Here is a 12,774-nt window from a genome sequence, read left to right as displayed (position 1 = left end):
TTGAGATAAGAACGGTTTAATAGAACAGAAAAGAAGAAACTAATAATGATAACACTAATAAAATGACAACAGCAATAATAAAAGGATGGGACTGTACAAATGATGCGCAGTGCAATTGCTCACCACCTGCCGATCGACACCCAGCTACTCCCTGAGCAGCGATCCCCTGCCCCCACTCCCCCCAGTTTATATACACTAGATGTGGTGTCACATGGTATGGAATACCCCTTTGGCCAGTTTGGGTCAGGTGCCCTGGCTCTGTCCTGTGCCAACTTCTTGTGCCCCTCCAGCCTTCTCGCTGGCTGGGCATGAGAAGCTGAAAAATCCTTGACTTTAGACTACACACTACTTAGCAACAACTGAAAACATCAGTGTGTTATCAACATTCTTGGCATACTGAACTCAAAACATAGCACCATACCAGCTACTAGGAAGACAATTAACTCTATCCCAGCTGAAACCAGGACAACATAAGTATCATCACAGCAAACATGATTGCAATACTTCTACAAAACTGAGCATTGAAGCAGTGCTGCGTGAGGAGCTCAATGCACATGCCCACTCCGATACCAAGCAGCAGAAGGGCTGTGTCAAGCAATGATGTGCGGTACAATGTGTCACTGCTGCAAGGTGAAAAACCAACAAGGTCTATTTTTCTGTGACAAAAACTGCCAGCAGTTGTGGTTTTTTCCATATTTACATTTCTTCCAATTAGGAACAGGAAAGATCAAAGATACAGAGCACAGGCAAGCACAAGAATTAGTGTGAATGTACAACCACGAGGCACTGAGCACCCACAGTGTGCAAGGTAGAGTGTGGGTGGAGACAGCTCTCTCCACCCCAGTGATACAGGTGGCCAGGGTCAGGCTGCAATCTACATCGTCTTTATTTCTGGTGGTTTCACAGGTGGCCATCCCTGCCATTTGTAGTACGACACCAGCTGCTTAGGCACTTCAGCCAGAACCACGTGCGAAAGCACTTCCCGGGGAGCCTGCAAGGAGAACAGGGAGAATAAATCAGAAATACTGCAGAGAAAGGATTTATCAGCCCAGTGACAAACTCTCTTTCAGAATTCAGAGCACAGCCCCCCACCTGCCATGTCTCACTCACTGTTTCAAGAGTTCCTTGCTGCAGTTTTAGGAGCACTTCCAGTCACTACCAGTGAGCACTACTGACGAAAATCACTTGTTCCCACCCCTGCACTGCTCCCACCTTAAGCCCAGGCTCACACAGCCTTTATATGGCCCTGATCTGGGTGGGAAACTGCCCCATCCACTAGCAATTTCTCTTATTTTGGGTTTTCATTCAACTCCACTCTTCAACCCAATTCACTGTGCAATGTGCATGAATGCTAGTGCCAACAGTGGAAGTATGGAGGAGCTGGGGAATAACAGGACTACTTTCAACAGCAGGGAAGATTTATCTCAGCTTAAATCACTCATGGGACTCAACATCAGAGACTGACAGTATGATCTCAGTTCCTTGCCTAAATGTTTGCATCCCAGGACAAAAAACATCTCCTTTACTCCTTTAGCTCTGCAATAGCCAAGAGATAGTATACTAAACCAATGATCAACAAGAGCTCTTCAAGAAAAGCTGCAAGAGAGCTGTGAAAAGGTACAGTTTCAAACACAGACGCAAACATCTCAGCTCTCACTGGGAACAAGCAGCTAGGACAGCACTTTGAGTATGCAGCTTGCTGCCTTGTCTAGACCCATGCTCATTTTTTAGATGTGATAACTGCATATATACTGGCACCAGGACTCTTCTGAAGTTAAAGACAACTTACATTTTTGAACTGTCGAAAAGGCACAAACTGGACAATGTCTCGTGCAGCTGGCTCTCCTGTCAGGGACTTCAGGACACCGTCATCTCTATCAAGGAACTCCATTGCTTTGAAATCAGCTTCACCAACTCCAACAATAATGATGGACATCGGCAGCTTAGAGGCATTAACAATCGCTTGCCTGGTTTGGTCCAGATCAGTGATCTCTCCATCTGTGATGATCAGCAAGATAAAATATTGCTGAAAAACATTAGAAAGCACCCAGTTAGGGAGTTCAACGCCAAAGCTCACATAACTGAAGGCAAATGGAGCCATTTCTTATTCTAAGAAAGAAATCAGATGGTGCTGTGGATAAGACAAAACCAGAAATTAAAGAAACTTATGTTTATTCCCATTTTTTCATACGCATAACACCATTCATTGTGCACTTCAGATTTCCTCTGTACTAGAAAAAAGATAGATGCTTAAATTCAATTTATAAAGAACAACTACATCAATTGGCAGAAAGTACTAGAGATGAACAAAGTACTACTAAATCAACAAAGCTGCATACAAAATTCACTGATGGATGCTGCTTTACTCGCATCTCAAAAAGGCTTAAGTTTAATATTTAATATCCTGGAGTGTAACTCAAAAAAGCCTTCTTTTTTAGTTACCAATAACTTTAATTATAAGTATTAAAAATCTCAAAACACAGCAGTGACAAATGTCATGACACAAAGATAACAAAATGGGAAGAATACAGGAGCTTTTCTAGAAAGAAAAAAACACCTCAAACCAACACATTAGCATGGTAGTGTTTAAAATGTCCTTCCTTTTCCAGAGGCTAAGGTTTAGTACCTGGTTCTGAAATGAGCAACCACTGCTTTATAGCAGCTATCTACAGACTTAAAATGAAAATAAAAAATGAGACACACACAATGAAAATCAAAGAAAATTGCATTTCCAATTCCAAAACCCAGTTAACACAAGTGTTACTATTGCTGTATCCCATTACTAAGAGATTCTTTATTTAAATACTTTTTCATCTGTAAGAAAAAGTAAAGATATTTAACATATAGAGAAACAAGTAGATTCCCCCAAGCGTTGGGAAAGCTAAAAAACACCCTCAGAAATGTAAGAAATGGATCTCCCTAGACCAAGCACCTCGCAGTCTGGGAAATGTATTCTACATACACACAAACATATGTAGAACCAAAAATACTGACAGAGCTAGACTGTAAAGCAAGTATCAGAGTGTATATCAAAATTCCTTCTGATTGGTCTCTCAAATTGGAATCAGTTAAATCTACCAGGAAATAGGAGTCCTTCATCCTTAAGCAAAAGGAGTGAAGTTTAAAGAAATAGAGCTGAACTTTAACAGCAGCCATGGCCATGCAAGCACACAAATGAGACATGCAACACAACTGTAGGGTAGCATAGATGCTCTGCAATGCAATTAGCATACTGATTTAACAGTTCTCAGACTCCCTTGTTAATCTGGCCCTCTAGATATCCTAATTCTGCATGCCACCATGGTGGGATGGATAGTCAAGCCCTCTGACATTTTTCTTGGAGACAGTTTTTTGTGTACATTCTTGAGAGCAAAATTGTTTGGAATAAAATATATAGGGCCCCTTTTTACTGTCTGCATTCCCTACAGGTGATGGAGCTTGGCAAGAGAGGTTAGAGTGAGGCAACTGCTGACAGAGTCCAACTGGTCTAAAAGCCAACACCACCCCTGTATACTTCAATACTAAGTACAATGACAGCAAACTGTGAAAAAGAGAACTAAATATCACTTGAGCAATGGAAACTAAAGTCAGTGTCTACCAAGTACAGGTTCACATCAATATGTACCAAGAGAGTACCAACAGCCTCTCTGTAGGTTGGTAAGTGAGGACCAAACTTGGGATCCTAAGGAAGGAAAACAACATCACTTTATCATTCCATTCTACCCCATCGTGAACATAGAAAACAGAAACATTAACCTAACACAGATCCACAGGAAAGGACATGCACTCACTGAAGCAGTTCCTTGTTGTGCTGAGTGTGCTGCAAACCTTGCCACGTGGTTTATAATAGGAGAGAAATTGGTTGGCCCATAGAGTCGGATCTGAGGCAGGATCTGGCGGTAGGCATCCACTATTCCTTGGATGCCTGTAACACAGCAAGGCAAGCTGCCACAAGAGCCTCACAACTTCTCCAGTAATTATTTCATAAGCATTACTAATAGTACAGCAAAAGGATAACTCTCACACAGCTGTGAACTCCTAAGGGGCAAATAAGCAGCAGGATAACAGCAAATATACAAAGCACGGGGCTGAAACCAACGGACATCTGTAGAGATAGGACTTGCAGATTTTTCCCCCATTCTACATTCTTCACATCATTCTTTGTGCCTCTAACATCACAAAGTTCATGGAAGTTGCGGGAAAAATAATCCAGTGAAGGCACGCTCGTGACTATGTTTACCTTGTCCTTTCTACCTTGTCATCCAGTTTGTCTTGTTTAATTGCTTATAGTCTAATTAGACAACAAGGTCAGAAGCTCTCTGAACAGTAACACTTCATTTTCCTTGTGTGAAAGTTAGACAATGATCCCTGATTCAGGATTCAAATATTTCTGTAACAGAAATAGCAATCCCTAGCATTTTTCCTATGCAAGAAGCTTTTCTCAGGTTAACTAAACAAAATTTTTTAAAAAGTCTGATTTTAAGTGGTGCATATTCTTCTGTTGAACCATCTAAATTGGCCTATTCCTGGCTTGTATCAATGTAGCTTCATTTGCCACTGCTGCTTGCATTGTCCACCATGCAGGTTTTAGTGTGGTACCTCTCAAAACTACTGCACAGGGACCCGTAAAGAGCAAAGACGTAGATCCCAATGAGGCAGACAATGCTGAGCTGACCGAGGAAATGCCTGCATTTTAACACTGAATCTCAGATTCCATTTTTTGTTGGCCTCAGACCAGAGAGAAAAACTGAGCTGAGTTAAAAATGCTTGTTCAAGAACAATTCTGTGTCACTGCATGCTGAGAGAGTTCTTAGTTCTAAAAGGTCATAATGCAGCTTAGAGAGCAGCCATTAAAAACAGCTGAAACAACCTCCACTAATATAGATGGCTATAAAGAAAATAAGCTTTTAAGACATCCCTTTGAAAGATAACATTCAAACATATACACATTGCTGATGAAGTAACCATAGTCTCCAACAGCCTTAGCAGATGGTCGCTCTGGAAGCATGACTAGCACAGGCACATTGCTGACCTGAATCCACTGTCACCTATAACATACCAGAAGTAACCAAGTTGCAGCAACAAAGATTTCAGCACAGACTAACAATCAGATTAAATCTAGACCCCTTCCCTGTAGCTTATGCAGACCACACAGAAGTCTGCATCAACACACATCCACTCTTGTCAGCATCCAGGTGAGAGTGAATCTAGTTTGCTGCATGTCTTGGTGCTGCATCTGGTTTTCACCAATTATGAAAGAAATACAACACTTCAAACATCTGTCCCTCCCAGTGAAGTATTAATAAAGAGGTGTCCTCACCTTGACAATAAGGGTTGCTGGGGTTGAAATTCAAAGCAAACTCATGAGATACCTAGGAAAGGTAGGGAATGCAGTTAGAGAATGAAGACATGGACAGAGCAACTGCCCAGCATTGTGAAGGCCCTACCTGCCAGCTAGGAGGAACCTGAGCTCCAAACCCAAACGCAGGAAACAGCTTGTCCCTGGAGCGAAAGGGGAACAACAAGAAATGAGAAAGAGTTATTAAAGAATAACTCACTATTCGGGTTTATTCCCAGAAAGGAGCTGGAGACCAAGGTTCAATTCCTGCCATAAGGAATGGGTACACCATCTAGCTCCCCATGGCCAGTCACCAGTTACCAAAGGGTTTCAGGCTTGGACTTGACAGTTTCAGAATTTCTTTCAGTGCAGCACCCCACAGGACTCTCAGGAGATTTCAAAGCAGCAAGAGAAAAGCCAACCAAACCACAGCCTGGCTAAAGGACAGAGCAGGCAAACATGTTCCCATTGAATCAAACAGGACATTCACGTTTGAAACGCACCATCAGCAACAAGGGATTAGTCACCAGCTAAAGCGGCATTGCAGAGTAACCCAGGGCCATAAAAGGGCAGACCTGGAGGGACAAACCAAGCAAATATGCCAAATTACAAAGGGCTGCCACTGCCCTCCTTGGCAGTGATAGAAGCAGGAGGAAGCCGTAGCAGCTCCCAAAGGGATCCCCCAAGGAAAGGTAGCACCTCAGTCATTCAAACGTGACAGCCCTGGAACAAGCTATCAGCCTTGATTACTGACATCCACTGTGACACATTTTTGATGCAGTGGCTAGATCAGTTGAGATCATTACATACGTGTCATAATCCTGGACTACACTTCCCACACTCCAGATGGCAATTAGGTACTCATTTATCCCGTCCGGGCTGATGTAGTGAAGAGAATCTGGTGACTTGGGATCTCCGTTGGAGCCAGTGAAGTCTACACCCACCTAATCAGTCAAGATGATAACAGCAAATCACTGATGCATCACCATAAGCAAATGAGAATAACTAACCATACCCAGAAACAGAGGGTTAGACCAGGCCCACACAGCTTCCTTCCTTCCAGGCACACAGGCAGCCCTATACAGGAAGAGGCAAACCCGTCTGCGTACCTTTTCCCACTGGGGTACGTGCATGTTTAAGAAGTAGTAATCCTTTCCACTGATAGACCGAACCAATTTCTCAAAAGAAGTTTAAGAAACTCTAGTTCCATTAAAGTTGCTACTTGATCACAAAAAATAAAAATATAGTATAATTTGTTTTTTGCAGTCTTCCATCACTGCAAATTCACACTGCATTTGCAGTAATGCACACTGCAAATAAAAGTACTAATCACAATTTCATTGCTCTTGTCCTGTCATCTACCAAGATGTGCAGTGGGGAAACAACTCACTGTAAAGTTAATCTGGCAGCCTCCCATGATGTAGTCCAGGAATGAATATTCTGTCTCAAGCTAGAGGAATAGACAGACAGTGTTACACCTCCTCCCCACAAGAACAGATTTCATTACAATCAGAAAATAAAAAAGCCAGAACAACAACAAAAATCTTCCTACCTTGCAGGATTTTATCCTAATAACGCCAGAGTTTTTGTAGCTCTTTTTCTTTTGTTTTTTCTCAGGATGAATGCATTCAAATTCCACCTACAGAAAGCAAGCATGCAAGAAGCAAGTTCCAAAATATCTGCATTTACAGCAGGGCAAATTATTGAAACAGAATGGTGTCAGACATCACACAATTTCAGTTACCCAAATACCTGGCAGAATTCTGAAATTTAATTTTAAAGGTCTGCAACTACTTTGGCTGCTATCTGACGAGTTAAATGGGATGCTTTTGCTACCAGCATTGGGCAAAACATGAGGAAAGACCTCAGAAAAGTTTGTCTCCTCAACAATGTAACTGTTTTTCTGTATGCAATCATGAAACAGTGTCATTGTACAGAGGGAAAAAAAGCTGATCACAAATACCAGCATTCCTCTTAACATCATGTTGTGGTTTAACCCCAGTCAGCAACTAAGCACCATGCAGCCACTCACTCACCTCCCCCGCCACCCAGTGGGAAGGGGGAGAAAATCAGGAAAAGAAGCAAAACTCGTGGGTTGAGATAAGAACGGTTTAATAGAACAGAAAAAAAGAAACTAATAATGATAACACTAATAAAATGACAACAGCAATAATAAAAGGATTAGAATATACAAGTGATGCACAATGGAATTGCTCACCACCTGCTGATCGATGCCCAGTTAGTTCCCGAGCGGCAATCCCTCTGCCCCCACTCCTCCAGTTTATATGCTAGACCTGACATCACATGGAATGGAATACCCCGTTGGCCACTTTGGGTCAGCTGCCCTGGCTGTGTCCCCTCTCAACTTCTTGTGCATCTCCAGCCTTCTTGCTGGCTGGGCATCAGAAGCTGAAAAATCCTTGACTTTAGACGAAACATTACTTAGCACCAACTGAAAACATCAGTGTGTTATCAACATCCTTCTCATACCTAACTCAAAAACAGCACTATACCAGCTACTAGGAAGACAATTAACTCTATCCCAGCTGAAACCAGGACACACCACCAGGTTTTTTTTTGGTTAAGGGAAAGGAATGCACTCAAACAGAAGATGAGGCGGCAAAATCTCGGGGTGGGGGAGGTCAAAAAAGCCTAGGTTGCAGGTTCCCAGTGGCAGTGTTTCGCTGTTTTGCTTTACTCGCGTTAGTTCTGATTCCACATGGGCTAGGGAAAAAGGCAAGAATCTTCCACCAGCTTTAGGATTACAACCACAGAAATCAAGCTGGCTGGCAACTTGCTACCTCCTGCATGCAGATTCATCTGTCTGAATTCAGACGAGACATCTCCATGAGAACGAGAGTTCAGATTTTCACTGCAGACAACAGAGAGCAACCAGCACCACCAGCAAATGATTCAACTTACTCCAAACTGGTTGCCCAAGACAAGGTAAGAAGAGCGCCCCTTGGAAGCACTGCTTCTCTCTGTTAGCTAGAAAGGTGACCAGAGTGCTCGTGAGGGTGACCAGCTCAAGCACAAACGGTATCTGAGACAAGCTCTACCTCTGGACTCGTGTGTTAAAGCATGAGCAAGCCCTTTTATTTCCACTTGACTCAGGAGAGGCAAAAGCAAGCTGAACTGCTGGGAAAAGTGGCTAGTGGCCAGCAGACAATGGGCTCAAGAATGTTTTTAGGAATAGGAATGGTAAGAGTACCCAAGAAAAACAGAGCAATATAATTCCCACACCAGCTTTTAGTTTTCCCAGATGTTGGCTTAGTAATACAAAGACATAGACAGAAAAATTTACTTTTGGAGGCAACAACTAAAAATGCATCTCTGAGTTCAATATTAAAAAGGGTTTGTGAAAAAATGAATTATGGACTAAGTTAGCGGGGGATCAAAAAAGCTCACCGGAGAGCTGCCACCTGCTTTCTGCAGCTGAGTCAGGTTAGTTTCAAAAGAGCCTATCAAGTCATGCGACCCATCACTGTCATGATCTGCACACTGTACCTGAAAGGGAAGAAAGCAAGCAATGGGCAGGCGTACTGCACTAGGGAGAACAGTAGCTGCTCACCACACGATCTCCTGTTTCTGACAGCTTTGCAGTGATGCTAGTGAACTCCCCTATCACATCTGAACTGGTGGTGTCATCCACATCACTAATTGAAACCTGATAGTAAGAGAGATACCCAGAGTGAATCTCAGAAAACAAATGATATTCAATTGCTCACCCATTTAAGTACGCATGGTGAAAGTTTTGAAAGCTTCCCCCAGTTTAAACATGAGAGATAAAAAAAATAAGACCAAAAAAACCCAACCCCCAAAACTCCCCCAAGATTTCACAGCCCAGATGTATAAATGCAAGATCATTCAGGACAAGATATGCAACCGGGGTAATGGGAAGAAGCAATTAAAAGTTTGTTATCTAAGCATTTTCTGAATATCTTTTCTTCTGCCCAGCAATAGCATCAATTTACAAAGAAACTGCCATTTCCCCAGAGCACCAAGTCTGTCTTTTTCTGCATCTTATACCAATCAAATTATAAATACTTTAATTAATAACCAGTCACATTTAAATCAGCATGAAAACTTCTGAACTAGATAATGCAAAAGAGCAATGCATTTAAAAATAAAAATATGCTAATAACTATGGCTTAAAGCAAACGCAGTAAGATGTATATTGTCAATAGCTCCTCACAAAATCAGCTATGAGGAGCGTTTATAACGTGCACAACACAAGTAATTCCAGAAGCAGTCAATCAAGAAACAGTTTAACAGCTGCTTCTTCCCCACTGAAGTTCACATGCTACAGATTCAAAAGCTCTCCGTTTCTGAGATCTGCCTTTAGCAATCAAGAAACTGATGTTACTCCAGTATAAACCACAATGACAGCTTTCTCCTCGGGACCAAGGGACAAGATGAACCCATGGGTAACAGCCCGATAAGGATGTCAAATTCAATGGCTATATATATGAATTTGAGGTGGGGTTCTTTTAGGACTACTGTGATCCACTGCGGATCTTCCACTGGGATCAGTGGAAAACCTGTACAAAAAGCCAGGTGAATTATGGCCTCATCTAGCCACCTAAATGGGAAGCACCGCACCATCCTTCAGTGTCTTAATGGGAAAACAAGATCACCTTAGAGACTGTGCCCCCCTTTTCCCCCTTTATCCTTCCCAACACACCACCTTCCCACTCCTCTCTTCTGCACGCTCTACCATGAAGAAACTCCCACCCTCCTGCCTGAACTCCACTCCGCCCCTTTCTCAACAATTCTGATATTTAAACATCACCAAAAAGCAACTGGATTATGCCAGGGAGGGCCAACGGAGGAGGCTTTCATGCAGAAGCCAGGGTGCAGACTCCCGGTACAGGGTCTCCTTTGCACCAATACACCTGGAGAACTGCAAAGCATTCAGCAGCTGCTGCCTCCACCCACCTCCTCTCCCTTCCTGCTTGCTCCTGCTCCCCCTCTCAGCCATGCCAATAAAACTATATTTAGGACCAGTTTTGTTATTAGTTCACAGCACGATATGGCTTAAAACAAACCTCTTTTTGCAAGTGTTTTCTAAAACTGGCCAAGATTCACTGTATGCAGCCCAAAGCATGGTGCTGCTGCAAACAAAATCCTGCTAGCAATACTGCAGGACACTGTATGTAATTATTTACTGATGATTTATTTCTTCGCAAATCGACTATCCAATATTTATTACAAGCCTTGGAATACAGTCAGCAGGTAAAAGGCCCCTTTCATCTACAGGAGGAGCTTTCAAAATTCACAGAAAACGGATTTGCCTTTATATATAAGCCATCAAACATGTGGACTGGCAGCTTTAGTCCTAATACCAACATCCACAAATTTCAGATTTGCTATTTCCATTTAAATAACTATGGGGGAGAGAGAGTACTTTCATTTGCCCCAATTTTTAACGAAACTGTCAAGAAGATTAGGCTGTGTCACAAATCTGAGATGTTCTTCACACAGAACAAGGAGAAAACCACTCTGCATCACAATGAAGAAAGAATTACCAATACCTTAGATAGCATTGTTAATTTATCAAAATATTTATGTTCATGCACATATTCAGTACATAATCCTCATAAGTAGCTGGCAAAGCTGATATTTAAGGGGACACATCAAAATGGCTGTTTCCACTGTGCTGAAGTACAAGGAGTTCTCCCTTCCCTGACTACTGTTAATTCACGCATAATTGTTCTTACGTAAATTTTTGGAAGCCTCAAACAAGAGGTACGGAGCAGCAAATACCAGATGAAAAATGAAACACCAGTGCAATATTATATTCTTTAGTGCTGCTAGTGAAAGTCCTGCCTGTCAACCTGGATTCCTCTTTCTGACTGGCTTCCCTAACCTGTTAAGTACAAGAAGAGTATAATCCTTTTTCACAGCTGCATTGTGAAACTTAATAGATTATTTGCACATGCATCAAGAATTTTGGCTGAAATGAACCTAACAGCAAAAATCTATCCTTTTTAAGAAGCAGGTCGTTCCAAAGTGAATTCCAAAGCACAGAAAGCTTCTGGAAAACAAACAAACAAAACCCCCCAAACAAAACAAAAAAACCAAACCAAAGCAAGCAAGCAAGCAAACAAAAACCCACAACAAACAAACAAACAAACCCCAACCACACAAATCTTTTTGGACTGTAGCAAATACAGCCTGTATTCTGTAATAGAATGTGTAAACCATGCCATCTCATGCCAGTTTTGACAAATGATAATATGCATCTCTTTGCCATTTCCTTTCCAAACTTGCTGCTCACTTTTGGACCAAGAGGACTTTTTTCTGACCTAAGACTGTTGATTCCCCAACAAAAAAAGCTCATGAACACCACTTAGAACATTTCTGTGTATCAACAAGCCCAGCACAGCTGAACATCTATTTCCAGGTTAACAATCGCACTAATTCTTTGGACCTGCCATGCTGCACAAATGAAAACATTAGCATCATGCTTTTTGCTAAACCTTTCAGATCAAACTTCCAGCATGAGATTTCTTCACAGATGGGATGAGGCAGGAAAATTCTGCAAATGCAAAGTGTTTAGCAGTTGGATAAGCAGAGAAACACTATAGTCACATAGAACTATCTATGGATTTAAATGCCTTTACATTATCAATGCATTGCTTAGAACAGAAATGAACAAATTAACTTGCTATCAGATTTTCTTTTGTAGAAACTTATTAAAGATGTAATTGTTCTGCTACCACCTCCATAAGCCAGGACCAGAGAGAATTAGTCATCATATACAAGACCACAAGGAATTGTAGTTCTGACTCAAAACCAATTTCTAGTTGGAACAGATTGAAAGAGTTGGGACAAGCCTGCCAGTCTCATGAATGGATGAATCTGACAGATGCATTGAGGTCCTCTCTATGTCAGTATCCTAAGGCACTCAAGCTTGTCCAACATACTTGAGCTTCTCAGTGAACTTAGAAACAGTGCTAGAAAGCCACAATTAAAACAACAAAAAAAACCCCAACAAACACCAAAACCCAACATGAAACCTTGGCCAGAATACTGAAAAAATCAGTTATAATTCTTCTTATGACTAATCATTAGAAAGCGTGTCACTTCTGCATTTCCTGACTTCTCAGTCTGGCAACTCATAATGTTTTAATAGAGACTTCATACTCAATAGACATATTACCACTTATCTGCCACACTACTCTTCTAGAAAGGCAATCTAAAAATTTAAATATGACTAGACAACCTGATAACTCATAATTAACATCAACAGAGATTGGATTACTTAAAACAACAAAGAGAATTTCTGAAGGCTGTACCTTAATAGGTTTATTAAAATCTCCACCACAGAACGTCTGTAAAGGAACACTGAACTTCCTCCAGCATGGATTTAAGTTGTTCTTAATCACCTTAAAAAAATTACAGCATAACAGCATGTGAGCGATGTGGCATGC

General features: G+C 41.7%; 1 protein-coding gene across 11 annotated transcripts in view; it reads right to left on the bottom strand.

Moving 5' to 3' along the window:
• Window positions 1–210: 210 nt before the first annotated feature.
• Window positions 211–12,774, bottom strand: part of CPNE1 (copine 1) — a 42,967-nt gene continuing 30,403 nt past the window's right edge. For 4 of the 11 annotated variants that reach the window (XM_052791873.1, XM_052791890.1, XM_052791880.1 and 1 more), the window contains 10 exons: window positions 12,640–12,729; window positions 8,747–8,845; window positions 6,891–6,977; window positions 6,729–6,788; window positions 6,149–6,282; window positions 5,448–5,502; window positions 5,321–5,372; window positions 3,792–3,925; window positions 1,790–2,026; window positions 214–991 (listed from right to left, as the gene is read on the bottom strand). In XM_052791873.1, the coding sequence (XP_052647833.1) occupies window positions 875–991; window positions 1,790–2,026; window positions 3,792–3,925; window positions 5,321–5,372; window positions 5,448–5,502; window positions 6,149–6,282; window positions 6,729–6,788; window positions 6,891–6,977; window positions 8,747–8,845; window positions 12,640–12,729 (1,065 nt within the window). In that variant the 3' untranslated portion in view covers window positions 214–874. Of the gene's footprint in view, window positions 992–1,789; window positions 2,027–3,791; window positions 3,926–5,320; window positions 5,373–5,447; window positions 5,503–6,144; window positions 6,283–6,728; window positions 6,789–6,890; window positions 6,978–8,746; window positions 8,846–8,909; window positions 9,006–12,639; window positions 12,730–12,774 lie in introns of all 11 variants that reach the window. The other 7 variants (XR_008235928.1, XM_052791901.1, XM_052791911.1 and 4 more) reach the window with 7 other exon arrangements.

This window comes from Harpia harpyja, chromosome 1, assembly GCF_026419915.1.
Source record: "Harpia harpyja isolate bHarHar1 chromosome 1, bHarHar1 primary haplotype, whole genome shotgun sequence".
NCBI lineage: Eukaryota > Metazoa > Chordata > Aves > Accipitriformes > Accipitridae > Harpia > Harpia harpyja.
Note: the sequence above shows the minus strand (reverse complement) of the source record. Positions and strands in the feature narration are given on the sequence as shown.